The following is a 27,969-nucleotide window of genomic DNA, read 5'->3' on the forward strand; positions in this document are numbered from 1 at the left end:
AAATCTCGAAGTTCCACCGGGATAGACGCTATCAGATACTCCCTGCATATGCTCAGGAAGGAATTGTTCTCCGACGGGTATTCCAAGGCGCTACCGATGCCGATGTTTTCGAAGACTTCATCGAGCAACTTCTGCAGCATTGCAATAGGTGGCCAGGGCCAAAGTCCGTCCTCATTATGGATAATGCTTCTTTTCATCGTACCGAGAATATCCAGCGGATGTGCTTCGATTCCGGCGTTAAGCTAATATATCTCCCCCTTATTCACCGGACTTAAACCCTATTGAAGAGTTCTTCTCCGAGCTCAAGCAATTCATCAAGCGGAAGTGGAAGGAGTATGAAATCAACCCAAACCAAGGTTTCGATGCGTTTCTTGAGTGGTGTGTTGACGTGATTGGATCAAGAGTATCAAGCGCCAAGGGTCATTTCAAACATGCGGGTCTAATAATTGATGAACTCTAATTCCCTCAGCTAGATGCATAGAAGATACCTCAAACAGTATAGACGCCTATATAATCCACTAGAATAACTAATTCTCGCATCACATACCCGCCTCGTTTGTCACGCATCCATTGTAGGTCTCCACCCAGTACCTAATATCCCTGACAAAACGCCGAGCAATACCCCACTTAACACCATGCGCCTTAAAGTAGTTAGGATCTTTATCTTCATCAATCTGCGCCAAATCCAGTCCATCATCTAGGGCTATATCGCATGCTTTTCTGACCTCCGCCTTCAATGCCTCGTCACTCAAACGTGACTGTTGCCAGGAGCTGTACTCTCTCACGGTAACATCGAGGAGGCCTGAAATATGAAGAACAGGAAAATTGACTGAGGCAAAAGTGTTCTCTGGTGGTGCGGATGTTGACAATCCAGCTGCTTGTGGGGCTTGTGTTGGAAGCACATTTGTGATAGTAATAGGAGGGCAGCTTGCCTCAGCAGTAGATCGATTATTGGCTCGCGGTCTGTCGAGCCGTTGTCTCTCTGCTCTATAGATTTGCTCACGAATCATACCAGGTACATCTTCATGCGACTGTAAAACCCCACCGCTCTGCACATATTTAACCAAGCTCTCTAGCTGATCCCGGTAGAGCTTATAGTGTTTTTTTCCCGTAAGGATCCTGCCAGCAGTGCGGGCCGAGTTCACAGGACCCAGGACAACGCATCAAAGCATATACCTCTTTCCAGGCTGGAGGCTCCCCAGAAGCTGCTTCCTCAGCATAGATCTGTCGGTCTCGGTCTTGAAGCATTCGCTGGGTAGCAGACGAAGTACCTCGTTTATCAGTCGTCCTGCCACTTACGTTTGAGCTCGAAGCCTTCTCCACGTAATTGAATGAGATAGCCAGTCTCAGTTTCTTGCCAGCAAGAAAAAGCTCTCCCCAATCCAGAAGCTGTTTTTCTACAGAATTCCAATCAATGTCGGTGCCCTCAAACCTCAGAGTGAAGCCCTTCTGCCGAGTGGCGGATACGACAACAGACGTGTCATCTGATTCAAGTTTTCGGTGCGGATGCTTTCGTATGAGTAGCTCCTTTAGCTTTGGTTGCAAAAAAAGCCTCCAGTGAAATCGAGGGGCTAGAACAAGGTTTTGTTCTGTATCTTTCGCCACCGTCCTGTTATTGAGAGTAACCTTCCACTCGATCAAGTAGTGGATACAAGTCGGTGGATCCTCGTCATACGTCCGACCTTCCTCCCAATCACCGAACTGGAGTAACGGAAGACTATTCTTTTGCGATGCAGCTTGATGTGGAGGGGCGTAATCGACAGAGCAGATAGGATCGACGTTGGTGCAACTTATTTCGGACGGGGAGGAGGGGTGAATAATGAAAGTTGCCAGGTGTTAGTGCATATTGTGATGAGTCGACCCACGGGTCAAGTGCCATGCTTTGTTGAACGCCATAATCATCATGGCTAACGAGAGAACTGCAAGTCATTTTCTTGAGCCTACGGTAACGACAGACTAAGGGTTAGTGATGATTAGTTGTGTAAGGACTCGGGATGAAATGATATCCATGTAGTATTGACGAAAAGTATCAAAGCTGAAGAAAGGAAAGAGAGGTAAGCTCTCGCAATTGTTATGGTACAGATGGAACGGACGGTTGCGGGTCATGTGATCAGGCACGTGACTCTGACAACCTCGGGTTCGTTACATAGATCAAAATAAAATTGATAGTATAATTAGATCGATGCCTCAGCGTGTGAGCGAGACTCGTAAGGCACGTGGCTACTATACTCGGTTTTTGCAATTGAAATTTTGTTATATAATTTGTAATTGATTATTCTATATTATAGCAAAATTTGGTACAATAATATTGCATACTGCCTATATATATTTGAATGCAGGGTGGGTAAAATGGCAGAATTACCCGATTAGGCGGTGTCTTCAAACTTATGGCCCAAGATGGTATCTCGGATGATAATACGACTGACGGGGCAGAAAGGTCGACAGGGTGTAAGAACTCGGATGGATCAGAAATTGAAGCAGTAGTATTGAACGAAAGTAATAAGCTAAGGAAAGAAAGAAGAGAGGGAAGCTCTCATCGCAGCTATCATACAGGAATGGGTGCCTGGGTCACGTGCTATGACACGTGACACAACTCCGAGAAGCCTCATGCCGTTACATAGTCCCCCTTTTTTAAAAGGCCTGGTCCCCAGGCCTAGTCATTTCGTCATTGGTTTATTGTCATCTTCATGATCGTCAACGAATTCATCGTTCTTAGCCGCGTCCAGCCATATTGGCAGCCTCATCGAGGGTCCTGGTTTCGCAGGGTATCGTAGATGAAATGCCGCCAGTTTCTCCGGCGCGTTCTTGAAGTCTCCCGCAGGATACCAATTAGTATCTTCATTTCCGATCCATGATGCTCGATATTGTAGGCGGCGATAATATAGGCGGCTGTCCTCTATTTCATCGACTTCGAATTCCTCCTGATCGTTGACCACGACCGGAGGTTCAGCGTCAGGGATCTGTCCCGTCAACGGCTTCGAGTGTGCTGCGTGGCGTAGCTTTTCGGGTGCGAATACCGGGTGCACTTTCATGCTATCTGGAAGTTGCAGCTTCCATGCATTGCCAATCTTTTCAATGATCTCGAACGGGCCATATGCTTGATGGGATAGCTTCCGATTAGGTCGGTCAGTCTTCCAAAGTTTTGCGGTAACAAAGACAAGATCGTGAACTTTAAAATCATCTTTGCGGCGTCTGGTGTCGGCGTAGCGTTTCTGATCTTTTTGAGCCTCCTCAATTGACTCGCGAGCAGTCTTCCAGACCTGTTGTATCTGACTCATCATATCCCGGGCCCTCTGCGCTTCGTCTGTAATCACTTCTGGGACATCGGTGATCCAGTCAAAAGACATCTTCGCATCAAATCCTTTCTCGGTAAAGAACGGGGATTGGCCTGTGCTGTCTTGTGGGAGAGTAGCGGCAGCGTAGTCGACGATCGGGAGATATTCGGACCAGTTATCCTGCTGATAGTTTACTAGCACACGTAAGCGTTGTGCCTGTTGTTTATTCGCGTTCTCTGTCTGCCCGTCTGTCTGTGGATGGTATGCTGTAGATGGTTTATGCTTGATACCGAGAATGCGGCTAAACTCTTGCCAAAAGACGGCCATAAACTGAGGCCCGCGGTCGGAAACGATTGTGTCTGGGATACCCAACCATGGCATTACGAATCGAATAAAAAATTGTGCAGTCTGTTCAGCGGTAGTTGTTTTATGACAAGGTATTGAGATAGGTCGTTTCGTAAGACGATCAACGAAGACAAGAACAGCGTCATATCCGTGACGGTCCTTTTCGAATGATCGGAAGTCCATCGAATGGTGTTGCCCAGGTCGATCAGGTATCGGGAGAGGTTGTAGCAGTCCAGGGGGTTTGTCATGCCACACCTTTGTCCGCTTGCAGGTCAAGCAGTTATCGATGTACCGTTTAACATCAGCAGACCATCCTACCCAGTAGTATCGGGAGCCGACCAGCTTCAACATCTTTCCGCTCCCAGGGTGTGCTGTCATAGGTTGACGATGGATTTCGTCAAGCAGACGTGCGCGGAGGTCGCCCTCATCAGGCACGACAAGACGGCCTTCAAAGAGCAGTTGCTCATTTTCAACAGTCCACTGCGTTTCATCCTCATCTGCTGCCTGTATCCGATACTTATCAAGGGAGGGGTGGGTCTTGTTAGCCGATAGAACACGCTCAACAACATTATCTGTCAGATTATCTGTATTTCCAGGGTCGGTAATAGGCTGAATAGTCAGAGGGGCCATTGTTATCAGTGCAACCGTGAACGGGGAGGGTCCCAGCATCTCAGGTTTCAACAATGAGGGCTGTTCGATGCGAGCAGGGGATAGCTCCTTTTGGGAGAGGATATCTGCGATGATATTGTGTTTTCCAGGTTTATGATGTATCACAAAATAGAAGCGTGATAGGAACTCCTGCCAGCGGGATTGGCGACCGTTTAATTTCTTCGTTGTCATGAATGCCTGCAGCGGGCCATGATCTGAATAGATCACGAATCGTTCCATCCGCTGTAGGCCTTCGAGCTCTGGGCGCCACTCCGTCAGCGCGCGAACAATAGCCAGCATCTCTTGATCACCCGTATCATAATTTCGTTCGGCTGGATCCATAGACTTTGAGAGGAAGGCTACTGGGTGCCAGGGCAACGTAGGGCTTGATCTTTGATGTAATACTGCGCCTGTGCAGCCCTCAGAGGCGTCAGTTTCGACTTTTGTCTCTGCCTCTGGGTCGTAATGTCGAAGGATCGGAGCGGATGCAAGATTTATCTTTAGGGTGTCAAATGCAGCCTGACATTCTGGAGACCACTTAAACAGCACCTCCTTGCGTGTCAGTTGATGCAACGGTCGACAGATATGACTGTAACGTTCGATAAATCTGCGATAGAAGTTGCAGAACCCTAGGAAGGACTGTACACCGCGGACTGTTGTCGGTGCTTCCCAGTTCTTGATGACTGCGACCTTTGCAGGATCGACAGCAATACCGTCTGTGCTGACAATAAATCCTAGAAATTTTGTATTTTGAACGTGAAATTCGCATTTGTTGATTGAAGCTTGCAATCCTGCTTCTCGAAGGCGTTGAAGGACCTTCCTCACGTGTTCCACATGCTCCTCGATCGTCTCGGAGAAGATCAAGATATCATCAACATATGCAGTCGCGAAATCGTCAAGGTATTCGGCTAGTGTCGTGTTGATAAATCGCTGGAAGGTAGCAGGGGCGTTTGTCATTCCGAATGGCATCACTTTGTACTTGAATGATCCATATCGTGTACGGAAGGTCGAAAGATCTTCTGCATCAGGATGTAGTCGGATCCGGTGAAAGCCTTGACGAATATCGAGCTTAGTAAAGATCTTCGCATGGCTCACGCGTTGCAACGACTCGTCGATCAAGGATACTTCATCAGGCCATATCAACCGATTCTTGTGACAGTCAGCGAGGACCTGGAAATGGTCAAACCAATCCCGACCTAGGATAAGGTCGTATTGGCCGAGGTCGGTAATCATCATAGGTATTTGTAACTGTCGGCGTCCGTCTAGGTATAGCGTGAAACGGACAAAATGAGTGATCGGGGTACCAGGGTGGCCGTCGTAGCCCTTCACTGGGATAGGTTTATCGAGCTTTTCAACATACACGCCGGAATTTCGATGTAACTGTACCACCAACGGGGTGTTGATGTACACGAATCCTTGTGCTCCAGTATCTCCGAGGGCTGTAATAGAGAATGATCGTCCATTGCAAACTAGCTGTGGTTTCAGTACAAAGGCTTTCGTAGTCATCATTCTAGACATATCCAGATCCATCAGCGATATCTCAGGTCCGCCTGGTAAGGAGACTTTCACCAGGCCTAAGCTTTTTCCTGTTCAGAATGATTCTTAGCGAGGGGAGCCGGGGCTTCCATATCCTTGAGATCAACAACAGCGACCTTCGCTTTTGTCTCGGCAGCGAGACGCAGTGCACGTTTCGGACAGTCCTTGCCCATATGTCCTTGTTCGTTGCACTCAAAGCAGCGTCCTTCTGACTTCCGCTTTGCCATTTCGGCAACATCAAGACGGGGGCGGAGGTAGAAGTAGCGGGCGCAGCCGCTGGCTTTTGGTTTCGCGCGGGAGGGTTCGCGGTCGGAGGCTTCGTATTCGCAGCTTCCGTAGCCTTAGTCTGTTGAGCGTCAGCGTCCATGATCTCCAGGATCGAGGCAGTACGGTGAGCCTTCTCGATGTATTCGTTGATGGTAACGTCAGTCTTTGATGCTTTTCCAACAAGTTTGTGTTGTAGCTTGGGGATAAGCTTCCGATGCAGGAGTTTCACACGTTTATTGTGAGGAATCTGGGCGTCGTTTGCGAGACGGGTGAATTCGGCGAGGAAGATGGCGAATTTGTCAGTATCCTTCATTCGCAAGACCTCAAAATCATGCTCAGCTCGCTCCTGACGGACAGGATCTCCGTAGATAGCCTCCAGATAATCAAGGATATCATCGCCGTCATCAAAAGAGGTATCATCGTTGTCGTCATTCAGCCCGGGGACAATCTGATCGTAAGCAGCGCCAGTCAGTCGGCTAGCGACGTAAGTTTTACGGAGGTCAGGGGTTGAGAAGTGATCCGCATTAGCCTTCAGCTTCGACTCCATCGCAGTACGCCAGCTCCTAAACTTCATATCGGTGCCAGTACCATCGGAAAAGACTGGGGGGTCAGCGAACTTGTAAGTCTTAGCGGGTTTCGACTCTCTGGTCCGAGAGCGTGTTCGTGAGCGACGGTAAGGACGCGAGTGACGGTACTGGGAGCGGGATCGAGATCGAGATCGAGATCGTTGACGAGGGCGTTGGCGAGAAGCCGGTGGTTCAGACTCTTGTTCCATGCTCATTTTCAGGTTATCCAGTTCGTGGCGAAGCTCATCACGTTCCTGTTCAGTAACCTTCAACTGCGTAAGGTACCGACTCACTTCACTCCTGATCTTGATTAGAGTCTCTTGCTGAGTCTCTTGTGACCTTCGTTCGATCTCTCGCTCCTGAAGGGTCTTGTTGAGACGAGACGTGGCCGCATTCTGGTCGTCAAACAGCTGTTTGTATCGTGTCGGGTCCTCCTGGAGGAATGTCTGAAGCTCTTCAGGGTCGAAAAACTCACGATGTCCATCCTCGTCGCCTTGATCAACGCCGGGGAGCTCAGGGTAAGTCACAAAGAAAGAGCTACGGCGATCGTCCTTTGATTTACCCTTATCGACAACAACGATCGGTGTTCTCTTTGGTTTCTTTGAGGTGGTCGGGGCCGGTGTAACGGGTTCGGCTTCAGATTCAGCCTCACTCTCAGCGTCGTGATCGGTACCACGTTCGCTGGCCTCACTGACTTCTTCTTCTTCAATTCGTGCCTTCGGGCCGCTGCCCTTGGCTTTCGCAGGTGTCGGACGGACCATCGTGTCGTGATTCGTCAATCGGTTCGATGCCAAGCTATCTTGGCGTGTTCGGTGGGTTCGAAGGTTTAGTGGGGCGATCCTAGATGGTCGAGGCTGCACGCGAACGTGCGTCTGTACGACCTTAGGTGCTCCGAAAAGGAAAGAATGGTGGTTGTGAGCTTATTACTATGTAAGAACTCAGATGGATCAGAAAATGAAGCAGTAGTATTGAACGAAAGTAATAAGCTAAGGAAAGAAAGAAGAGAGGGAAGCTCTCATCGCAGCTATCATACAGGAATGGGTGCCTGGGTCACGTGCTATGGCACGTGACACAACTCCGAGAAGCCTCATGCCGTTACAGGCAGCAACAAATATCTGCGCCGCAATAGCAATACGGATATTTGTCACTCGAGATGCCCATGAAATGCGAATGATATTTGCGATGATACGAGACATGCAGAAACCGAATGTTATGGCGGATGGGATAAACTTGTGGTCTCGCGCGAAGTTGCGGCGTAATAGAGCCATGTGAGAGGCAGCACCGGCAAGGAACAGAGCAAGAAATACGGCGCACACTGGGACGTCGACGGAGACCGTAGGGCTGCCGCCCAGTACAGCGTCTTTGGGAGCATATGGTCCTGCCATTATCTGCAATGGTTGTTTCCAGTCCGTTAGGGTGAGGGCGAAGAGTCAGGACACAAAGCTGAAGGATCGTTTGCCTGGGTGAAATGTATGGAGTGTCTTGAATTTGAGTTGGAAATAGAGAAAAACGCAGTCAAATGTCAGGATATTTGATCATGAGTGTGAGGATGCTCAGATGCTCACAGAGATCAACGTACGGCGTAGCATACGAAGCAAAGGAAACAGTAGCTGTTCGACGAAAGTAATAGCTTGAGGAGAAGAAGGAGGAAGGTGAGATAGAACTAAGTACATGTAGGCGTGGATGCCTAGGTGGATGCCATCTACGTCAGGCATCCGCGAATGGTAACAACCCCAGTTCGTTACAATGAGGCATAGAAAATAAAGTAAAATCCGTGGCCGTTCGAACCCTGATGGGGCATATATTTAACCAAAATTCTGTCTCGGTGCGGTTCCGGGTTGACCGGAATCCAGGACCCAAAAATGTTGTTAAAAATCCTGGGTCCCGATCAGGTACCGACCAGCGAAAGAAATATTTTTATTTTATTTTAATAAACAAAATTAGGCAATTCGTGGAAATACAGGGAGGGATTCTTCAAGTTTCTCTCTAATAATATAAGATCACTCTTCTCGATTTCTTGGACAGCTCATCCACTTTAGATTTGCCCTTTTTCCATATTATTTTGTTGACAGCTTCCGTCTCTTGCGATAACTTGTAGTTTTCATAGTCGGTGTCTCTCGCGCTTCGCAATAGCGGCTCGAGCTGAAATGGCTATCTCCAATGGCATCGATAACTTGGCCCAACTACATTGATACTTCAGGTCTAAATATTCCATCAATCAAAATAAACTGCACTTGTTAACGACGATTGAGATAATTCTCTTAGTAAATATGGATATGCAAGTTCCGTTAACTCGAAACTCTCGTGAATAATACTGGGATAAATGAGCAATGAAAATTATTTGTAGGTATACATTCCCTTAAAAAAAATAAAAAATTTCACAGGGGTGCTCGAAATATGATTTTATTCGATTCTGCCGCTCTTTTCATATGCTTGTGATTTGTTTGACTCTTGATCTGGAAAAGTCCGACCGGTGAACAATTAGTCAGAGCCTTAGGCACTAGTTAGTTAACATCCCATTTAACTAACTAAGTAGCTAGTTATTGAGAGAAAAGCTGACCACCTATTCTACCTTATAATGCACAACGATACCCTTTGATAGTGTAGGGATTGGACAATTGAAATCCCAGAATTCGCTGTAGATCTACGTCATCGGATCCTCATATGAATCGTCAAATGGATGCGACAATGCACTGTATCTCCTTCTCATAGTGTAGGCGCTTGCCGTCGGATGACCGAGAAATACTAACAACAACGTGATGGTATCCGTGATCCCCGACCATTGTCCAAAGCGTATCCTTTTTGGACGAGAATATCTTGAAACACCTGCAACTCGCATTGATGAGGCAGGCATGACGTCTGGGATGCTTTGGTAGATTTCTCCATACATTTGGTGGCCCTGATATATCACAGGCCCTCCAATTGGGAATCCATAAATCACAATCTCTCAATCAATAAGGTTATAGCAGGTGCTGCCTAAAGGAAAAATCCCACCGGTCATGCCAAAGCAATGGAAATGAATGTCAAGCGCGCTAGTCATGGCAAGAGAACAAATATTCATCTGTTCATTGACGAATTATATCTCCTCTATCAGAAGCATTGCCCCTGAAATCCTTCGGGCCGGATAAGCGATTAGGGCTATGGAGTTTTTTGACCAAACCTTCTTGGTAGATTAAGCACCACGTTACGCAAGGCTGGAAGATAATCTAGCTGTTTCGGAAAGTCGGCGTCTATTTCCTTTCGCCAAACCGGAACTTTGAAAATTCCTTTCGTGCAGATCAGATTATGTAAATGTTTTGCAGATCGCGTATGGGTCGCCACATGTCGACGACCCCGTTAAATCTTAGGGGCGCCCAGGGAAACATTCTCGAAAAAATGAACCACATTACCCGAACAAAGTATCATGTGGGTCTGTTTATAGTTTCGGGATGGCGGCAAATCCAAACGACTAGGCTTACGCTACTTTGGAAAGGCCCTCTTAAGGAATCGGGTTTCGGGTGTATAATTTCCGACAAATGCCGACCTCCGATGCGGGGTGGTACCACTTTTTGAACACTTTTGGCCTTCGATAACTAGGTCCACGATGGATCTACCAAATGGATAACCTGTATAGGAGCATAAGGCTTTTAATGGATATTTTCACGATGATTTTAATCAACCAAACTGATAATCTCAGTTTGAATCATGTAAAATTTCGCATTTTATCCCACGAATACGATAAGACAACTGATGGGCGATTGTCCAGTATTGAGTATATACTTATATCTTTTATAGGCGACAGAGTCACTAACTATACCAGGCCAGTTGTCAATACCTTATTACACATTCTCGGTAACATATATTTTGGCCTTCTCGTAGTAAATATGACTACTTTGATACCGGGTTAGTACGATGAAGGGCTAGTGTGACAAACTTTCGGCTAAAAATTAGATGTACCATACAAATATCACCAAACCTTGATAAAGCGGTATATAGTAACCTCCTTTTTTCTCTTCTACCTAGATCACACTATTAAATATGTTACTAAGCCTAGTATAAATTAATCTAACCAATCAGAACGCCCCATCAAGCAATTTCGAACCGTCAAGAGGCTGCTCTTGGGTGTTACGGGCCATGCGACATGAGGGGCTGCAACTTATAGATATGTCACCGAGAACCAACCGTTCCTAGGAAAGGAACGCAGGATCAGATCACGTGACGAAAGACCGGAATCAGCCTCTGATTCGCCGTCTCAAACTATACCCATGAATAACCCATTTCAACCCATTTTTACATTAAATATCATAAAATTTTATGTAGCGTATTCTAATACAAAAATTTATACACCCGTACTTTTGTCTGTTTGAATATGTATATTATTTAGCTAAAAGATAGGCTATGACAATTGCCATTGACATTGCCATGTCAAGAAAGTCCACTTAAGACATCATTGATCAATGAGAACTAGGTGAGCCAAAAGAAATATCGCACACAACTTTAAAAAAAAAACCACGCCAACGCTTCGGTTAATTATACGCGGGAATTAGAGCCAATCAAGTCTCGGTTGAATCCACCAGGCGGGGTTATTCGGGTGACTATTCCTGATTATACTCCATACCGCAGACCCCATAACTCTGTAAGTGGCCAAGTTGCATGTAATTGGTGGGATTTGGGGATTTGACGGAGTTTGTCGGGTCTTGTCAACATTCGAAGTTGGTTGAGAAGGGTGCTTACGTATGTACTCATTTCAGTTATACCGGTTCCGGGCACTTGTTTCACCGACATTTGACAGTGTTAGCTAGCCGCCATTAACAACCCCTCACCCCTGGGTACAGTACACTCTCACTTTCTTGACTGCACTATATGTCAGTCGTGTTGTCCTACGCTGATCAGAGCTCCACCAAAATCCGCTAAAATTGAACTTCGGTCCATCCAATGGCCAGAGGCTTGGGAGGCGAATCGGCATCAGCGGAGACCGAAGGACCGTTAGGGGTCTTAATATATATAAATGGAAGCCTAAAACCCGAAGAAAATCAACTACTTGGAATATATTCTGAGCTTCCATTGCACTTTACTTCAAAAGTAACAGCAGAAGCGGTACCTATTTCTGAACAGTCATGATGCTTCCAACCGATTATGGTTACGCAGATGAGCGGGCTTTCCGCGAGATAACTTTTCAATGGGCAAGTGCATGGGACAAGAAGGTGCGTACAAAGTAACGGAAATTCTTGTGTTTAGCAAACATATCATACTTCTATGTACCAGCTGATAAGAAATAGGAAGCCGCAACGCTTGAACTAATTGCTGCGCCTGAGATAATTGTAGACCTCAAAGATCTAATCCCAGGTGGGGCTGTCGAGACAATGACTGCGAAGGCCCTTGTTGAGCGAACATTTGCTACGTACCATCTCGGCGATCCTCGATGTACGTCTCACCCCAGGAAACATTTCTCAGAGTTCTCCATGCAATTCAAAGCTAAAGCTAGTTCTGCCCCATTTGCTGATACGCTCTTATAACTCATAGTGAAAACACAGCATATGTTTGGAGCGGTAGAATTCAAACGAATCAGTCAATATGAAGCCACTGGGGACTGGCAGTGTCGAACTCTCCATATTCGGAATTTTGATGATGGCACTGCCAAAGACTGGGACTCCTGCAACTATATAGAATTCCGATATGTTCTTATCGGCGAAGTGTGGAAGCTCGGAGGTACACGTCCGCATTCTACTGTCAATTCCTCGGGCGATCCTATGCAAGTGATTGGGCCGTTTATAGAGAAGATATTGGCAAACCGCCAGCCATAGGGTCTTCAAATGCCAAGCCTTGTTACATTAGTAACACTATTCTCTCTTACAATTATGCCTGGAGAATCTATTCCTTAGAAGGAATCGTAAGATTGCTTAATGTTGGCCAAAAAATATAAAAATCTTTTCTGGATAACCTGAGGCTTTTAAATACGCTATTTTCCGCTTTCAAGAAATTACTCTTGTGATGATTTGCCCAATTGGGCTAAGGCCTGAAAAAAAGTCCGCCGATGAAACTCGGGCAAGGGATATAGAACTTGCCGTGAGCCTTCTTTGTGTAGCTCACCATAATCTCGTGTGCTGTAATTTGTTCAAGTATTTCTCTCTCCTCCTTCATGTTAGCTGGTATAGGAAGGTATATTATGGTGTGAACAACCATTTTGTTCTACACAGATGCCCCTTTAAATGTTATTTCACGGAAAGCCCGCTCACGCTACCTCAGTTAGTGTGAGCACAGCATAGTACTGTGGGGGCTGGCAAACGGCTGCTAGCCCAGGAAAGTGTACTCCATCTTCCACAGGGATTAGATACTATGTTTACTTGTCACTCGCCGTGGTAGTAGCACGGAATAGACACGTTATGATTCTTGTGATAGTTGAACGACTACGCTTGGGAACACTGGTCATTCGGCTTGTTGTTCCACTCGCTTTTCTCTAGTAAAAAACTGCAAAGGGAGAGGACACAATAGAGATACAGCATGGATCGAAATCAGTTTCACCATTTGAACACAGAGGTTCTTTCCCGCGGGCCCACTTTCCAGTACGCTAATCTATATATAGTTGATTCTAGTTTCAAGGGGCTGAATTATATCGAAAGACAGTTTCATGGAAAACTGGAACTGATAAATAACATGAAATACGATAACCATTAATACAACATGACGTCGTTGCTCAGCTCGCTCATGTGACCATACCCCACTTGGCAACGATATTCGCCACGTGTTCTATCCAAGCTTTGTCATGCTGAAGCATTGACCCCCAGTGCCTCCCTTTAAGCCAACATGAAGAGACATTGCCTTCCTAAGTTACCAGAAAGTGAAGGGGAGCTCTATTTAACGGAACGGTCCAAGACAATGGAGATGGATGGCCCGTTCTAGCTGAGACTATCTCATTTTGTTCCTCTTGACAACGTGGGGTGACTAATTCATTGTCATACATTTAACTAGCCATACCTATATGGTTTCACATAATCATAAGAGTGAGGAGTGCAGAAGCCAGGTAAAACCTGAACGCAGTAGTGGAGGTTGAGAAAAGAGTTAAGATTTACCAGAAACGTTCAGAATGTATAAGAGGGAATTGCTTCACAAGGTTTATTGGAGCTCTACTGTAGAGCCGGACGACTTTGAAGACAATTTAATACAGTAGCCCACCTTATTGTGAGCGGTCCGACAATTTCGTGAGAGGCTTTTATTGAGTCAACCAGTCTAAAGAGCGTTGGTATATTCGCCGCCTTGCGCGTTGATGTCCGCTCCTCTATCCAAGAGCAGTTTGACAATCTCTTGATCGCCATCCAAAAAGGCGGCCTGAAGAGCATTGTCGTAGCGGCCACCCTGCGCGTTGACGTCCGCTTCATTATCCAAGAGCAGTTTGACAATCTCGTGATGGCCGTGGAACGAGGCGGCCTGGAGTGCACTGCTGTATCCGCCGCCCTGTGAGTTGATATTTTCTCCCTTGTTAATAAGATCTGCTGCAGGCGCCAAGAGCCCATTGAGGCAAGCATAGTAGAGCTTGGAAGCTCGCGGAGGACCAGGGTCATCGTCCCAGCTCTCATCCGCCTGATACAAGCGACTCCATCGTTGGAATGTCACTTCCTCCTCAAAGAACTTGACAGATTTTGAACTACATCTTCAGAATCCCGAGCCAACACAGCATAGCCTGCCCAGATCTCCGACGCATATCTTGCCATCGGAAATTGCCGCTTGGTGTGTTCGTGGCTACCTTTGATGTCTGTGAGATAAGTCAAACAAGTCGTTGTGATAGAAATGCTGGCAACCTTGATTTGAAAATTGTTATCTCTGAGAAGGAACTCTTTGACAGAAAAATGGGCAAGATGTAACTCTTTATCCGTGGCATGAACGATTGTCGCTAAGCCGGGACAGTAATCCAAGAGATCAATTTCGGAGAACAACCGACGCTTGATGTCAAACCCTGTCGACTCGTTTTCAATCTGCGTCGCTATTACTTCTTTAGCCTCTGCTAGCGTAAGAGGTCGTTTAGAGTGCACTAAAAATTGTAGCAGGCGTATTGCGTCCATTTTTCGCTCCACTGGTATACTCTTCATCATGCGCTCGTATGTCTCATTCAGGTTCTTAGGTAAAGAGACGAGAGCCTCCTCTATAGCTGCCTCGTGACGACATCGAGCTAGGCTGTCTAATTGACAGAATGCCCACCTAAACCTGAGTAATGTGTTAGCAAAGTATTATATGTCATCCAAAATAGTATCATCTCACATTCCGTCCGCCCCGTCGCCAACCTTCTTCCGTATTTCCTCAAGAATACCCCATGATAAGGGTTTCTCTGTAAACTCACGCCGTTGAGAGAGTTGTTCCGAGACCCATAAACGGATATCGGATTTGATAGCCTGCTCATCAAGTGGTAGGCAACCTTCCTCTCCTATCAAAGTTGGAATACGGCGCAAAAACTCGGACTCGGGTCGGCTGGTATAAAGCAGCTGGACATGGGCCAACTCTGGCCTAGATATTATGTCCTCGATCCTCTCGAGAATATCATCCCTTGACGTTGATTCATCTAATGCGTCCAGAACGATAGAGACTCTCTTCTGCATTCTGAGCATATTGTAAAAGATATCCCAGAGAGCCTCTGTCTTCGGTTGGTCTTGCCATTCTGGTGTGCTTGAAATGACGCATCAAGATGAGTTGCAGAGTCAACACCGTCTTGGTAAAGCTGGAAAGCAAGCGACCGCAGCATGTTTTCGCAGGTCTGCTTTTTTTTGTTACTAAAGTCAAAGAAAAAGTTGAGGAGAGGACTGTCGTTTGCTTTTGCGAGATGGTCAAGCACAGTTGTGCTGAGAACGGTCTTTCCACATCCCGCGAGCCCGTGCAGCCATATATGTCGAAGCGGCCCAGAGTACCACGAGCGGAAGACGGGGTTGTCTAGGAGCCACACGCCTGTCCCCTTATAGTGGAGCTTCCTCGCCTGATTGACGTTCGTAGATGGGTCCGCAGGATTAAGCCAGCCTTTGATCTCATGAGTACGAAGGTCAGACTTAATGGAATCGGTAGTAGCTTTCATTGCGACTGTCGTCTGCTGCAAGCGATCAATCTGTTGTTGGACTACTCGCAGTCAGAACTTCTATTAAGTTCGAATATCGTTTGGTCTCCTGTGTTTGCTAGCTAATCTATGAACGATATCATAACTAACCTGACTGTAACACTTCCAACGCCCTCTTGGTCTCTTGGACCTCCGTGACCGGCACATATGCGAGAATCTCCTTGGCATACCCAGCGGAGGTCGCCGAAGCGTAGCGTTGCCATCGATCGTTTTTGTGAGAATCGGCATAGTCGCATATCCCCGGATCACAAGACAGGGAAAGTGGTTCATCAGGCCAGACGCTTCCATCTCAAAACAGATGCAATCCTCGCCAAGATCAGCAACCATTCGATCACGAGCAGCGGCGTCTTTGGCAAGCGTGTTACCGGATGCGATGGTGCCGTAGTAAATCTCTGGTTCAGTAGTATCTCGAGGATCGCGTTGAACCTCTTCAGCTGTATCACATCCCCGACAGTCCGGGCCGGGGACGTGGCCGCATGAAACTTTGAACAGGCGGTCGTTTTCCAAGCCCTGGTGAGCATAGCCGGGATTTTTCTTGGATCTCCTGCTCATCTTCGGGTTTTTCTCTAGCATCTCTTGAAGGAAGCAGGGGACCTTGGAGTCTTTCTGCTCGTGGTTCGCCTGGATTCCCACAAGATAGTTGAAGGTATGTGCCAACTTTGTGCCAAATATATGAGGCCGAAATCTTCACTACATGTCCAACATATCACACGATATAAAACATCAAAAGAATACCAACCAAGTAGCTCGAAGTAAATTTACTACTTCGGGTCTTCCCGAAGCATTCCTCCTCCAGTTGTGCTCTCTGGAAGTACTCTATATGGCGTCTTCCAGCCAGTCCGAAACGGAGGACCTGGAATCTCGATGCTTATGCTAGGGGTTGTTTCAAGCTATCGGCCAGGGTACATATGTCCCATCTCGTCTTCGAAACGGGATTCAAGAGACGTATGGATCAGCGTCGGAATGTTCGCCGTCTCGAACGAATCTTGAAAATACAAGGATGCCATCGTTTGATGAAGGAAAATCATGTGTCCGTCATATTACCCAAGGCAGACTGGCAACATCGGGTACGCCCGCGATCGAACAACGGAATCCTTCCTAGCTTGGATATGGATTTGGATTACGGATTACGAGCGCTAGACCACGAGAACCTAATTGTAGCTGCCAGAAATACACTCGCATTCAACAACCAGTGGTGGGTGGTGAATGTCTATCTCACCGAGGAAGAGCCTCGTACGGATCCTTTTGCTTGACTCAAAGCTTGATCTTCTCTGACTAACGACTACCTTTTTTGAGATTACCTCAATGCAACTACCCAGGAGCTTCAAAGAAAGCTCCTCCAATCATTGCGAGAACGATTTTCAAACGAGCATCGGCCATCAGATGGGCTGATATATGAGCGTATTACGAGGGCCGTCTTGACGGGCCTGAGAATCAACGGGCAGCGGAAAGCTGGTGGGCGGCCCTAGAGTCAGTCGCAGGAAGCAAGAAAGCTCAGTATTTGAGATCATTCTTCAGGAACCAGTTCCTGACCCGCCAGTTGAACTCGCTACTTGCCATTCCAGGGCTTTGGGATGGTATGCAGATTGGAAACCTGCATAAAGTTACCGCTATGCACTGTGACGAGGTACGTTAAACGTCCGGAGCCAGACTCCGGTGGAGCAGGGGCTAATACAATTGGCAAACCAGGCAATTTCGTGCTATTGGAGAAGTATTTTGACTACATTCCTAGGGATACTTGGGGGCCACAGCGAAACCTTACAATTGGTTGACGGTATTACGGTCAATCTCATCGAGTCCAGAGTGCCTAAAGTCTCCAAAAAGGACAAAGAATTCCTGCGGAAAAAAGTTTGACGAATGTGTGCTTTTCCCCAGTTTTTCGGAAAATAATCGACGGGAGATCTGGAACCGATTGAAAGAGATTGACTCTCCAATTCCATCGTTAAAGACATTTTTCAGAGACCGTCTCTATCTGGAAGTACCGCAAAGTGTCATGAAGCAGCTATTTATCCAACCCAATAGTACTGATGATAAACTGACAATCGACAATGGTGTTTATGGATTATGGGAGATAGGATCAACGCTCGACCCCGCAGCCCGAAAGGCCAGGTTTCGAATTCACGTTCTGGAGCTCTGGCGCTTTAGCTTCCAGTATGGATTCGAAATGACCGATTGGAAGCGGCTCAAATCATCAAGTAGTTCGGTGTTCGGAGCAGCGTCTAGCCAGCAGCACCTGCCTCTACCCAGCCGTACAGATATCTGGCAGCATTTTTACATGAAAATGGTGATTCATGGGTCTCCGAACACCCAACCCTGTGTAACGGCATGAGGCTTCTCGGAGTTGTGTCACGTGTCATAGCACGTGACCCAGGCACCCATTCCTGTATGATAGCTGCGATGAGAGCTTCCCTCTCTTCTTTCTTTCCTTAGCTTATTACTTTCGTTCAATACTACTGCTTCATTTTCTGATCCATCTGAGTTCTTACACTGCCGGTGTACTTTTGATGTTTATTTTGAACCTCATATTCGTACAACGTATGGTGCGAGCAGTCTATCCCAAGGTGGGATGGTCTCGTGTCTCTAGTTCAGCTTTCAAGGTGCTTTGCGGTCTAGTAGTGGTGAACATCATCATGGTTATCACCAATGTTGTCCAGAGCATGTACACTCTGAACAAAAATACCCAGCGCATCGATCGCGATATCCAGCTCTACGGTTTAACATATTTCGCCATCATCTCATTCCTACCTCTACCTCTTGTTCTGCTTGTTATCCTGTCTCCCAACAGGAAGTGCATTGAGCAGTTTGGCTCGGGCAGCTGGATTGCCAAGGTGCTCCTCGTTGCTCTTACTGGGTCATTGCTCTGCCTTGGCGCCTCATTCCGTGCCGGTACCTCGTGGATGACACCACGCCCTGCCACCAGCCCGGCCTGGTACCATAGCAAACCTTGCTTCTATATATTCGACTTTGGAATTGATATCTTGGTCGTGGCGATTTTCCTTGTTGGCCGTGTTGACCAACTGTTTTGGGTTCCTAATGGAAGCTCAAAGGTCTGCCATTCCAGAGGACTCAATGATGACGGTAAGTCCTCTCAAAGTGCACAGAGCGGACCGGAGGAGGGAGGCTACGACCTCGAGAGCCGGGGAAGCAGTGTTTCTCGGTTTTTGGTCGAAGAAGAACATTAAAGGCAAGCATTGTTTCCGGCTTGCGTTGCAATGGACGGCAAATGATTCTCGTGTTTCCATGATCATATGTTTTTTTAATGAATTTTTAAAACTTTGAACAGAAGAATTTGTAAAAAGAATCCTGATAATGCAGGTGTAAATACATACTATATACTATATGCGTCAAAAGTCTGGCACCACTCACTAGCGCGCTTTTTCGTGTTACCCCCCCCCCCCCCTCAACGCGTTTTTTTCCTTCACCACCACCCTATGGCTTTATATACGCAACAATCAGTTGCTAAACGTGGCAAAAACGCTGAATTACCACCTGCTACGCGCGCAGCTATATTATATGCCTTAGAAGCTGGTATATCGGTTACACAGATTGCGCTTGATTTCGGCTGCCAACGCTCTACAATTTACCGCACACGAATCCGCTTTCAACAACAGCAAACGCTATTATCACAAAAAAGGACTGGTAGGCCTCGATTATATAGTGACTCAGCTATCCGATATATCTATCGACAAGCCCGTCGGCGTCCGTGGTGGACCTATAGACAGCTTCGTGCTAATTGTCCTGGGTTCCCATCCCGGAGTACTTTATATCGAGTTTTGAAAAGAACAGCACTTCGAAGATATAAATCTCGCAAGAAGATACCAATTAAACCTGAAACTGCACGTATTCGAAAAAAATATGTGTTAAATTGGCAGCGTTGTGGTATGAATGAGCAACTTCAAAATGTTATCTTTTCAGATGAATGTTCTGTACAACGAAGATCCTATTCAGGCGATCGCTGGGTTTGGAGGTTATACTCAGAAGCCTATAGACGAGATCTTGTGAATTTAGTTCCTCATGTAAAGGATATTTCACAAATGGTTTGGGCCGGAATATGGCTTGGTGGCCGTACAAAGTTGGTTATCATGAATCGAGACTATTCTAAAAGTGAGCGAGGTAGTTTTACTACCAACTCATATTTAGAAGCACTAGAAGAAGGTCTTATTCAACATTATAGTCCTGAAACTATCTTCCAGCAAGATAACGCACGAATTCATAAATCAGCAAATGCACAAGAGTGGTTTGAAACTCATGGTATACACGTGATGGATTGGCCCGCGCACTCGCCTGATTTGAACCCAATTGAACCGGTATGGAGGCTACTAAAACTTAAGCTTTTCGAGTTATATCCAGAGCTTGGTGATATAGGAAGATCTCAGGAAGATTGGAAGCAGTCTAAACGTGCAATTGCGCATGCATGGGATGTTTTAGATCAGAGTGTTATAGATGGGCTTATTCGCTCAGTGCCAAAGCGGATTGAGGCTGTGCGTATTGCTAGGGCTACTACACTAGATATTAAAATGGATTTATATATACGGTATATTAACCTATATTTTGTCAAAATTTTAAGCAATTTGAACAACATTCGTTGTGGTTATATATAATTGCAAATGTTGGTTGAAATACATGGGAGATTACCTAATTACCGAGTGGTGCCAGACTTTTGGCACAGACTGTATCTACAAGGATACCTAAGTCGTATTGGGCCTCGAAAATATCATTCAAATGACCGCACTACTAATGACATGATCTCAGTCCAAGATGATCTATTGATTCTTCGGTATGGGTGTGTTTTTATTGCCTCCAATAGTTTTTCCACAAGTTGTTCTCTAATAATGAGTACAATGTTGCAGTTATTGGAAAACCCGACAAGGGGCGGCTTACAAGGGCTATATATCCTGCGCTTTGGAGTAAAAAATCCAGTCAAGTTGCGGGCCGACTCCTGGCTTCCAACAATTCCATTCATCCAGCAACATATGGAACCTAGATTCAAGTGATCATTGAATCATCTGAGACATGGATTTTATTCGGGAAAAAAGTGAGTTTAAGCGAAATGGCAGGAGAAAACGGAGTGTTCTAGTAACGCGTAGGCAGGCAGGAAAGCGACTTCAGATGGATTTGCTGGGACGAAAAGGAGAACCCGATGATAGATTTGTTGATTGACTAGTTTAACATGACATTTGGGGTATTCATTGCGGCATGTGCCTTTCCATCCGCCAGTATATATCACTACTCATGAAGTTTCTGATTCGGACGGCTTCTTGAAAAGTTAGGCTATAGCCTCAAATCCCCCGCAGATAGATTCGAAGAACTGGTGAAGAGCACTGAGCAATGACAGCTCCCAACTGTGCACTGATTATCACTCAAGCATATGACGTATTCCCTTTCTCATACAGTTCAAACATACTTTAGATTTTGGCGCATGTACTGAATTCCGAGTATTTTATACTCAGCATATACCAAAAACCTTTCACGATAGTAGGAGTCCAAGTATTGTACGATATCCAACTCCTACTCCAACCCCCTCTAGCGATTATTCAACAAAAATACTACAGTTTCTGTAGTCCATTAATAAATCAGGATAGTACGAAAAATATGGACCTAAATAGGAAAAACAAATCCTTAACAGCATAGGTCATAGTGTAAGAACTCGGATGAATCAGAAAATGAAGCAGTAGTATTGAACGAAAGTAATAAGCTAAGGAAAGAAAGAAGAGAGGGAAGCTCTCATCGCAGCTATCATACATGAATGGGTACCTGAGTCACGTGTTATGACACGTGACACAACTCCGAGAAGTCTCATGCCGTTACACATAGCTCAAAGCTTTTATAATGTGTTCACGTTCAATAACCTGTTTAATTAAAATAAAGAAAGTAACAGTTAGGAACATTCCAGTTCAGCCTTTCCGAATAAGTTAGCAAGAATCTATACAGATACTTAACACTCTAGTTGACAGATTTACTAATAATAAGCTCGAAAAGGCTCTTTTGGCTTTACGTACAAAGGCAAACAAGGCGAGAAGCCAATTTAAAAAGGCTGGATACTAATGGCGATAGGGCTATCAGTCAGGAAGGTATACCAGGCAGGCATCCAAAATTAGACATAGACCTCAACAGAACTGTTGGTTTATTAAGTGATGCTTCAATGTTCATGTTATTGAGGGGAGTTGATTGTGTGTTGTGTTGCATGTGTTGTTTTTAAGATACAAGGAGGCCGAGAGATTGGTATATATGTATGCACGTGATCCCAGCTCATTATTATCTCAGCAACCGTGATATTCCAACACAGGCATTATAACCCGAACCCAGTTCTGGGTCGAGGACTCTGACCCAAAACCCAATCCAGTCCGGGTTAGGTTGGGTCATGCAGAAGTCTAGCTACGTCCCATAACATATAGATAAGATTAATTGCCAAGCCCAATAAATCTTGGCATATCTACACTGTTTATGCTATTTGCGGGCATTAGAGAAGGCGAATTGAAATTTGGCTTCTTGAAATGTAATTTGAAATCGGCAATGATCCTCTTATTAAATACCAATCAGAATCCTTTAATTGGAGTGAAACATCGACATTAACTGTCATTTACACCTCGCCACCGAGCTGGCTGCTCGCAATGATCTGTAACACCTTGCGGCCATTCAGATACTCGCGTCGACCTTGTACGTATAGGACGAGCTGAATCTCGATTTGCCGCCGATTTCATAGCAGAAATCCGGGAAGGCCCCGGAGTTGATTCCAATGAGTTCAGCCTCGAGTTCAAAGCAGAAACGAGGGCAGGATTCTTCGATCCCGCCGCCGAATTTAATGCAGAATTTAACGCTAGGAACAGTGAAGTAGCCGGTGCGGGAATTGGAGCAATGCCTGGTGCTGGATCTAATGCTGGGTCTAGTGCTGAGTCCAATCTTGGGCCTGCTGCTTGACCTAGTGCTTGATCTGGAACGGGATTCGAATCGAGGTTTGACACTGATTCTAGCATAGGGCTGGACGAAGGGCTATGCACGCAGTTGGATGATGTATCTGTGGCCTCTGATAGATGGTCCTGCATCTGCTTTCGCTGTAAAATCCCCTCTCTCTCATCATCCTCCTCGAGAAGCAATTCCTGTGTGACCTGAGGAGGCTGCTCTGCTCGGAATCGTCGCTTGTTTATCTGCACAAAGAGCAACTTTTCAACGCGGTGACGTTCGATTCTATTTCAGATTTTTGTGTGCTGAAGGGTCATCAGTAAAAAAGCTCTCTCTGCTGCAGCAGAATTCGTCACAGTATTGCAAAGACGATGAGCAAAAGGAGCGAGAAGAGGAGGAAAGTCCGCCTAAGAGAGGGCATTAATATATGATCTTATATTTCTATAGCTAAACACTTTAACTTACAGCTTCAAGCCAAAAAAGAGATGGACATTTGGCCGCCCAGCAAGTTGCCTTATAAAATGCGCCTGTTTTCTGCCGAAACGACAGAAATTCGTGCCAAGCCGACGATCTCTTGTCTTCACTCTGAAGTAGTCTTAAAATACCTTCAATATGATATCGAGAACTCTCGTCGATTTTCCCATGGACTCTGGCAGGGTCAAGATGATAAGCTACCCAGTTAATAGGCTCTAGCTGACGTAGTATTCGACTCTGCCAGCCTGTGCCATCTAAATAGGTTAAGAAGTCATCCTTGAGAGATCTTTGAGAGACTAGCGTTCTCATGCTTTCATGCAGATCTAGCCACCTTTGCGTTACCTCCATAATCGACGAGCTCTGAGCTTCGGATTCCTTCTGGGAGATATATAGAGGCTTGATGATCTTGATTAGCTCCTTCAGTTGCCACCAGATCGAATGTTAGCTGAGAGTCCCCATTATTTCTCTTCCCCTGGTATTCAATGAAGCAGGAGGTATTATAGACAACTCGCAGATAGCTTCTTGGCAATAGTAAAGAGAGGAAAGCATATTGTACTGCCTTCCCCATCTTGTAATGACCGACGCAATAAGCGCCTTTCTATGACCCTATTTTTCAATCTGCTTTGCTTGCATTCTTGCATACTCAAGTGGTGAGTGGTGGAAGAAGACAACGATTGCGAGGGCCGACTTGATTACCTCCCCGCTCGTGGGACCTTCGAACTCTTAGGGTCATCAAAATCTTTCATTATTAACTATAGCCCATGAGTCACAGGGGATCATAAAGCAGTGCCTAAGCTCTGGTGCTGCCTTCAGTTTCTCCCAGACTGATTTCATAACAGAACAAGTATCCGTCGAGATAGAATTGATTTTCTTCGAATAAATAGCTTCATATATCTGTATTAGGAGAGGAGATATTGGAGCCTGTTCAAGATCCAACTACTAATAGCAGGAGCATCAAGAGTCTTGTCTTCCATGTCATTGAAGTGGATGAACCATGATTTTGTAGGCGTCGTGATAGTCATCACAATTACCCGTTGAGATCGGATATTAGCGGTCTCATCAACTGTGACATTTAATAATTCCGTTCTCCGCAGCTCCTTCAACACATCCTCCCGTAGTCCATTATATGCTTCGTCCAGCAGATCATCGGCGATTCGGTGAAGGGAAGGAATTTGGTATGCGGGACTTCACGCGTGAATAAGGTCTCACATTTCTTGCTGTTCAAAGAGATTGAAAGGCTTAGCTCTAGTAAAGCAGACCTGGGTTAATAGCTGATCAACATTCCGAGATGGCTGAAGAGTAGAAAAGCTTAGCAATTTCTGTTTCTTCCCTGTGGTGGTCTCCGGATCTATGATCTAGGGCTCCGAAAGGAATAAAGGAATGCGAATATACGACATGTCACATATTCGAATTCGCACTCTGCGAATATGAATATATGTGTTGAGTATCACGGTGGTCAAAGCATGTAGTGGGGATCATCAAGAGACAGATAAATAGATGAGGAGCCCCACCTCCAACAAGATAGTCAACTTAACCAATCCAACATAACCTATCTCAACAACAACATTTTCGAAGAACAGCTGGCAGAACTCTGAAATCCTGGCTTCTATTGGCTCAAAGCTTCACCCAATATGATGACTCAGGACCCTTGAAATGTAATTGAAATGAGAAAAAAAAGTGAAATTTCAATATTTCGTAATCTGTTGGCCAATTTTGTAATTACATCATCACTAGCGGGCATGCGGGTACTCTCAAAAGCCCGCGGGTTTGCGCAGGTCAGGCCCTCACCCTCAAATTTGCAGGGCGGGTTGCCCGCCCCGCGGGCATTCCGCAGTCTAGCAATAATGACCACCTGGGTTAGCTTTTGGTGGTATGATGTCACTAAAAAGCTGGCTGGGATTTGGGTTCAAAAATGGCTGGTGTTTGCGGCAACCCCAACAACCCTAGCCATACGAAATGGCTGGTATTCGCCGAAAACCATCAATCCCTATGGTTTAGGGGACGAATTTCTAGGTTACAGGGTATTTTATACAGGTATTGAAGCCAGCTTGTCATGAAATTGGAAATTTTTCAATAAATGTATTCTTCCGCAGTCCACAATCAATATGAGAGGGTCTCAAGCAGAGTCTCCAGCTAAAAGCTTCCCTCATCTGTAGCTAAATATGGACAATGGGAAAGATGACATGGCTTTGGTGCTCGGGACTCATATGGACGTTGTGGCGACCTTTGTTGCCCGCCTTGAAAGTTCCTCGCAAAGGTACGAACTCAGCCAGTGCCATATGATGTCCGGCAATCTTCAAAACCAATTTTTCACCCTCGTCGAATACAATGCCAGTGGGCCAGAGTCCAATTTCCAGCTGCACAATCTCACCCGGCTTCACGCGTTCTTCTTGGTCATGCGCGTGAACTGGCCAGTATGGCTTAGAGAGGCGAGAGTCCAATTTGCGATGACTGGCACGAAGAATACCCGTCGGCCCGAGATATTTCAAGCAGTTGATAGTTTCGACCTCTGATGATTGCATCTTCAAATCACTCAGGGGGATATTGATATTCTGCAATATCTTTCCAGTGGAGTCCGCTTTGCGGAGCTGTACAAAGACGTCCATGTCGTCATGATCGTTGCATGACATGTACAGAACAACCTTGGAATATCCAATAAGATGGCTGCGACGTTGGAAAGTGTATACGAACTGGAGTTCCTCAGTGTCTGTATCCATCTGCATTCCAGAAATGTCGGACTGATAAGAAAGCATTAGGGTGCTAGGAGAGGGGTTCTCATTGAGATTCCCGCCAGCGCACAGGTAAAGCATCTGAGGCTGTGCACTTGGGACTGGCCAGTCATTAAATGCATGATTTACTTCTGGCTCCTAAGTTGTGTCAAAGGATGGCGGAGACATTGCGGAAATGTGGATAATGTACCTTGTGGAAATTCAATGTGGAAACTCTGACTCGTGGGGTTTTCTCCCATGAGTTCTGGATCCCTTTCGCGAAACGATCGAAGAATAACTGCAGGTCGTTGTTCATTTCTGGTGTGTAAAGGTCATACCATTCAAAAGTCGGATGAACTCGCAGCCTGGAACAGTAAGTATACGTACATAAGCGAAGATGATGAGAAAAACAAGAGCAGATGCGACATACCATTTTTTTTGATGAGGAATATCTTCAAACCCACGGAAGGAGCCTACTGTATGGAGACCGCTGGAGTAACTTGCCAGAACGTAGGCAGGAACCTGGATATCCTCAATCTTCGCCCTCTTATCCTCCCAGTACTCGTTCATCAAAGGGTATCGACCTATCATACCCACCACGTCTTCTTGCTGATTCCGGCCTGCCATCCAACAATTAGCATCGAAACTTCCTCCTGACTTTAAAGCAAAGCCCTTACCAAAAAGCACATGGCTTCCGAGAAAGCCCCAGAAAGGCGTGTATGGGACACCACCTCGACAAAGAGTTTCTCGATAGAAATCGCTGACACCTTCTAATGGTGCGATGCAGGCCAGGTGGGGTGGCTGTTCAGCCGCGATCGACCACTGGGTTGCGGCCAGCCATGAATTTCCTACCAGCGCAACTTTTCCTGTGCACCAGTCCAACTGAGCCACATGTTCAATAGCATCATAGCCATCCTGACCGTCAGCTGTTCCGAACCATCTGTAGGATACCGTATCAGCATTGTACTATGATAATAGTCGTTTGCCAGTTAAGAACATCAAGTGAGAATGTACCTAATGTCGCCAGTGGAGTTGAAAACTCCTCGTATGTCCACATTGACGATTGCATAGCCCCGAGATGTCCACTCGGCCGGGTCAGGCGCTTCAAAGCTTTCGAACCCAGATAATTTGTTTTGCGGAACACCAACACGTCCAGGAATCAAGTCAAGACTCAGAAAACCTTGTTTAACGCCAGGCGATCAGTTACTGAAATGAATATGCCATGATAAAGGGAAAATAGCATACCTTGTCCACTTTTTCCGTAAGGGCTCCACGCCATGAGCGCGGGAACCTTTCCATCAAAATCCTTTGGGCGATAGACATCAGCCCGCAAAATGGTCCCATCGCGTAGAGGAATCTCAATATCCCTTTCGAGAATAGTATCGGCTGCGAATTCTACATGATTGCTGTCTTTTCGATGTCCTTTAGGAAGAATCACAGTACCGGGGTTACAACCGTGATATTGAGCACTGGGCGAATCCAGCGACAAAGGTGCACATTGCAGCACTCCGATATCACCAATTTTGTACATCTCTGATGATATACTAAATTAAACAAGTGAAGTATGATTGATGATTTGCTCCTGGATGAGTTTTAGCAGTTTTACGTAGCGGGCTGTCATCCAACATTTATAGTTTTAAACCCACCGTGTGAACCTGACTGACGAAACAACAATGTCCTCGTGACTACTAGATCTACAATTATCAAACGCCAAATTTTCAGTGTATTTTAGCTTGACAAAACCAGAACTTTCTCTCTGGCATAGTGCCCTTACAAGGAATTGCAATCGACTGTATTCAGGATACATCTAACCACGCATTCAGATGTGGGTGAACGTTTGAATTTCGGTAACATCGTAATTTACATTCGCCATGTCGGACCTCCGCAAACTTGCCATCCGGACAGTACGTGCCCGAACGCCGACAACCTAGCTATCCAAGCAGGCTATTCGTCAATGCCCCGGAGTATACATTCAAACATGCTTTATAATTCCGAGATCTACTATGACCACATTATGTTCGTATAATGGAACTCGGGTAGAGTGGTTGTGTGGCTCGCTCGCAAGCCCATTTGGGTGATTAGTAACCTTTCTAGGCCCCCGTGGACGGCTGGAAAGTGGACACTAATGTGAGTTGGCATTTTTGTTCCACTATCTCATGCAGTCTTCTTTTTCGGAA

At 46.0% G+C, this 27,969-nt stretch overlaps 6 protein-coding genes across 6 annotated transcripts; 2 read left to right on the forward strand and 4 right to left on the reverse strand.

Moving 5' to 3' along the window:
- Nucleotides 1-2,657: 2,657 nt before the first annotated feature.
- Nucleotides 2,658-5,774, reverse strand: N7509_000435 (gag/polymerase/env polyprotein; the record flags this gene model as incomplete). Its single annotated transcript, XM_056625082.1, has 1 exon — nt 2,658-5,774. One exon carries the CDS (start codon nt 5,772-5,774, stop codon nt 2,658-2,660), a length of 3,117 nt encoding a protein of 1,038 aa, XP_056493664.1.
- A 68-nt stretch (nt 5,775-5,842) lies between these two features.
- N7509_000436 (uncharacterized protein) lies at nt 5,843-7,398 on the reverse strand (the record flags this gene model as incomplete). The annotated part of the gene is made up of 2 exons (XM_056625083.1): nt 5,843-6,144; nt 6,195-7,398. 2 exons carry the CDS (start codon nt 7,396-7,398, stop codon nt 5,843-5,845), a joined length of 1,506 nt encoding a protein of 501 aa, XP_056493665.1.
- Nucleotides 7,399-11,733: 4,335 nt separating this feature from the next.
- Nucleotides 11,734-12,420, forward strand: N7509_000437 (uncharacterized protein; the record flags this gene model as incomplete). The annotated part of the gene is made up of 3 exons (XM_056625084.1): nt 11,734-11,820; nt 11,896-12,040; nt 12,140-12,420. 3 exons carry the CDS (start codon nt 11,734-11,736, stop codon nt 12,418-12,420), a joined length of 513 nt encoding a protein of 170 aa, XP_056493666.1.
- A 1,423-nt stretch (nt 12,421-13,843) lies between these two features.
- On the reverse strand, nt 13,844-16,262 carry N7509_000438 (ankyrin repeat domain-containing protein; the record flags this gene model as incomplete). The annotated part of the gene is made up of 5 exons (XM_056625085.1): nt 13,844-14,258; nt 14,312-14,815; nt 14,870-15,263; nt 15,377-15,712; nt 15,881-16,262. 5 exons carry the CDS (start codon nt 16,260-16,262, stop codon nt 13,844-13,846), a joined length of 2,031 nt encoding a protein of 676 aa, XP_056493667.1.
- Nucleotides 16,263-18,247: 1,985 nt separating this feature from the next.
- N7509_000439 (uncharacterized protein) lies at nt 18,248-18,892 on the forward strand (the record flags this gene model as incomplete). Its single annotated transcript, XM_056625086.1, has 1 exon — nt 18,248-18,892. One exon carries the CDS (start codon nt 18,248-18,250, stop codon nt 18,890-18,892), a length of 645 nt encoding a protein of 214 aa, XP_056493668.1.
- Nucleotides 18,893-25,240: 6,348 nt separating this feature from the next.
- N7509_000440 (CocE/NonD family hydrolase) lies at nt 25,241-27,323 on the reverse strand (the record flags this gene model as incomplete). The annotated part of the gene is made up of 5 exons (XM_056625087.1): nt 25,241-25,951; nt 26,004-26,157; nt 26,223-26,732; nt 26,807-26,972; nt 27,038-27,323. The coding sequence occupies 5 exons, from the start codon at nt 27,321-27,323 to the stop codon at nt 25,241-25,243; spliced, it is 1,827 nt and encodes a 608-aa protein (XP_056493669.1).
- Between the last annotated feature and the right edge of the window lie 646 nt (nt 27,324-27,969).

Source organism: Penicillium cosmopolitanum (genome assembly GCF_028827165.1).
Source record: "Penicillium cosmopolitanum strain IBT 29677 chromosome Unknown utg000003l:1.0-3747932.0:1.0-3751027.0, whole genome shotgun sequence".
NCBI lineage: Eukaryota > Fungi > Ascomycota > Eurotiomycetes > Eurotiales > Aspergillaceae > Penicillium > Penicillium cosmopolitanum.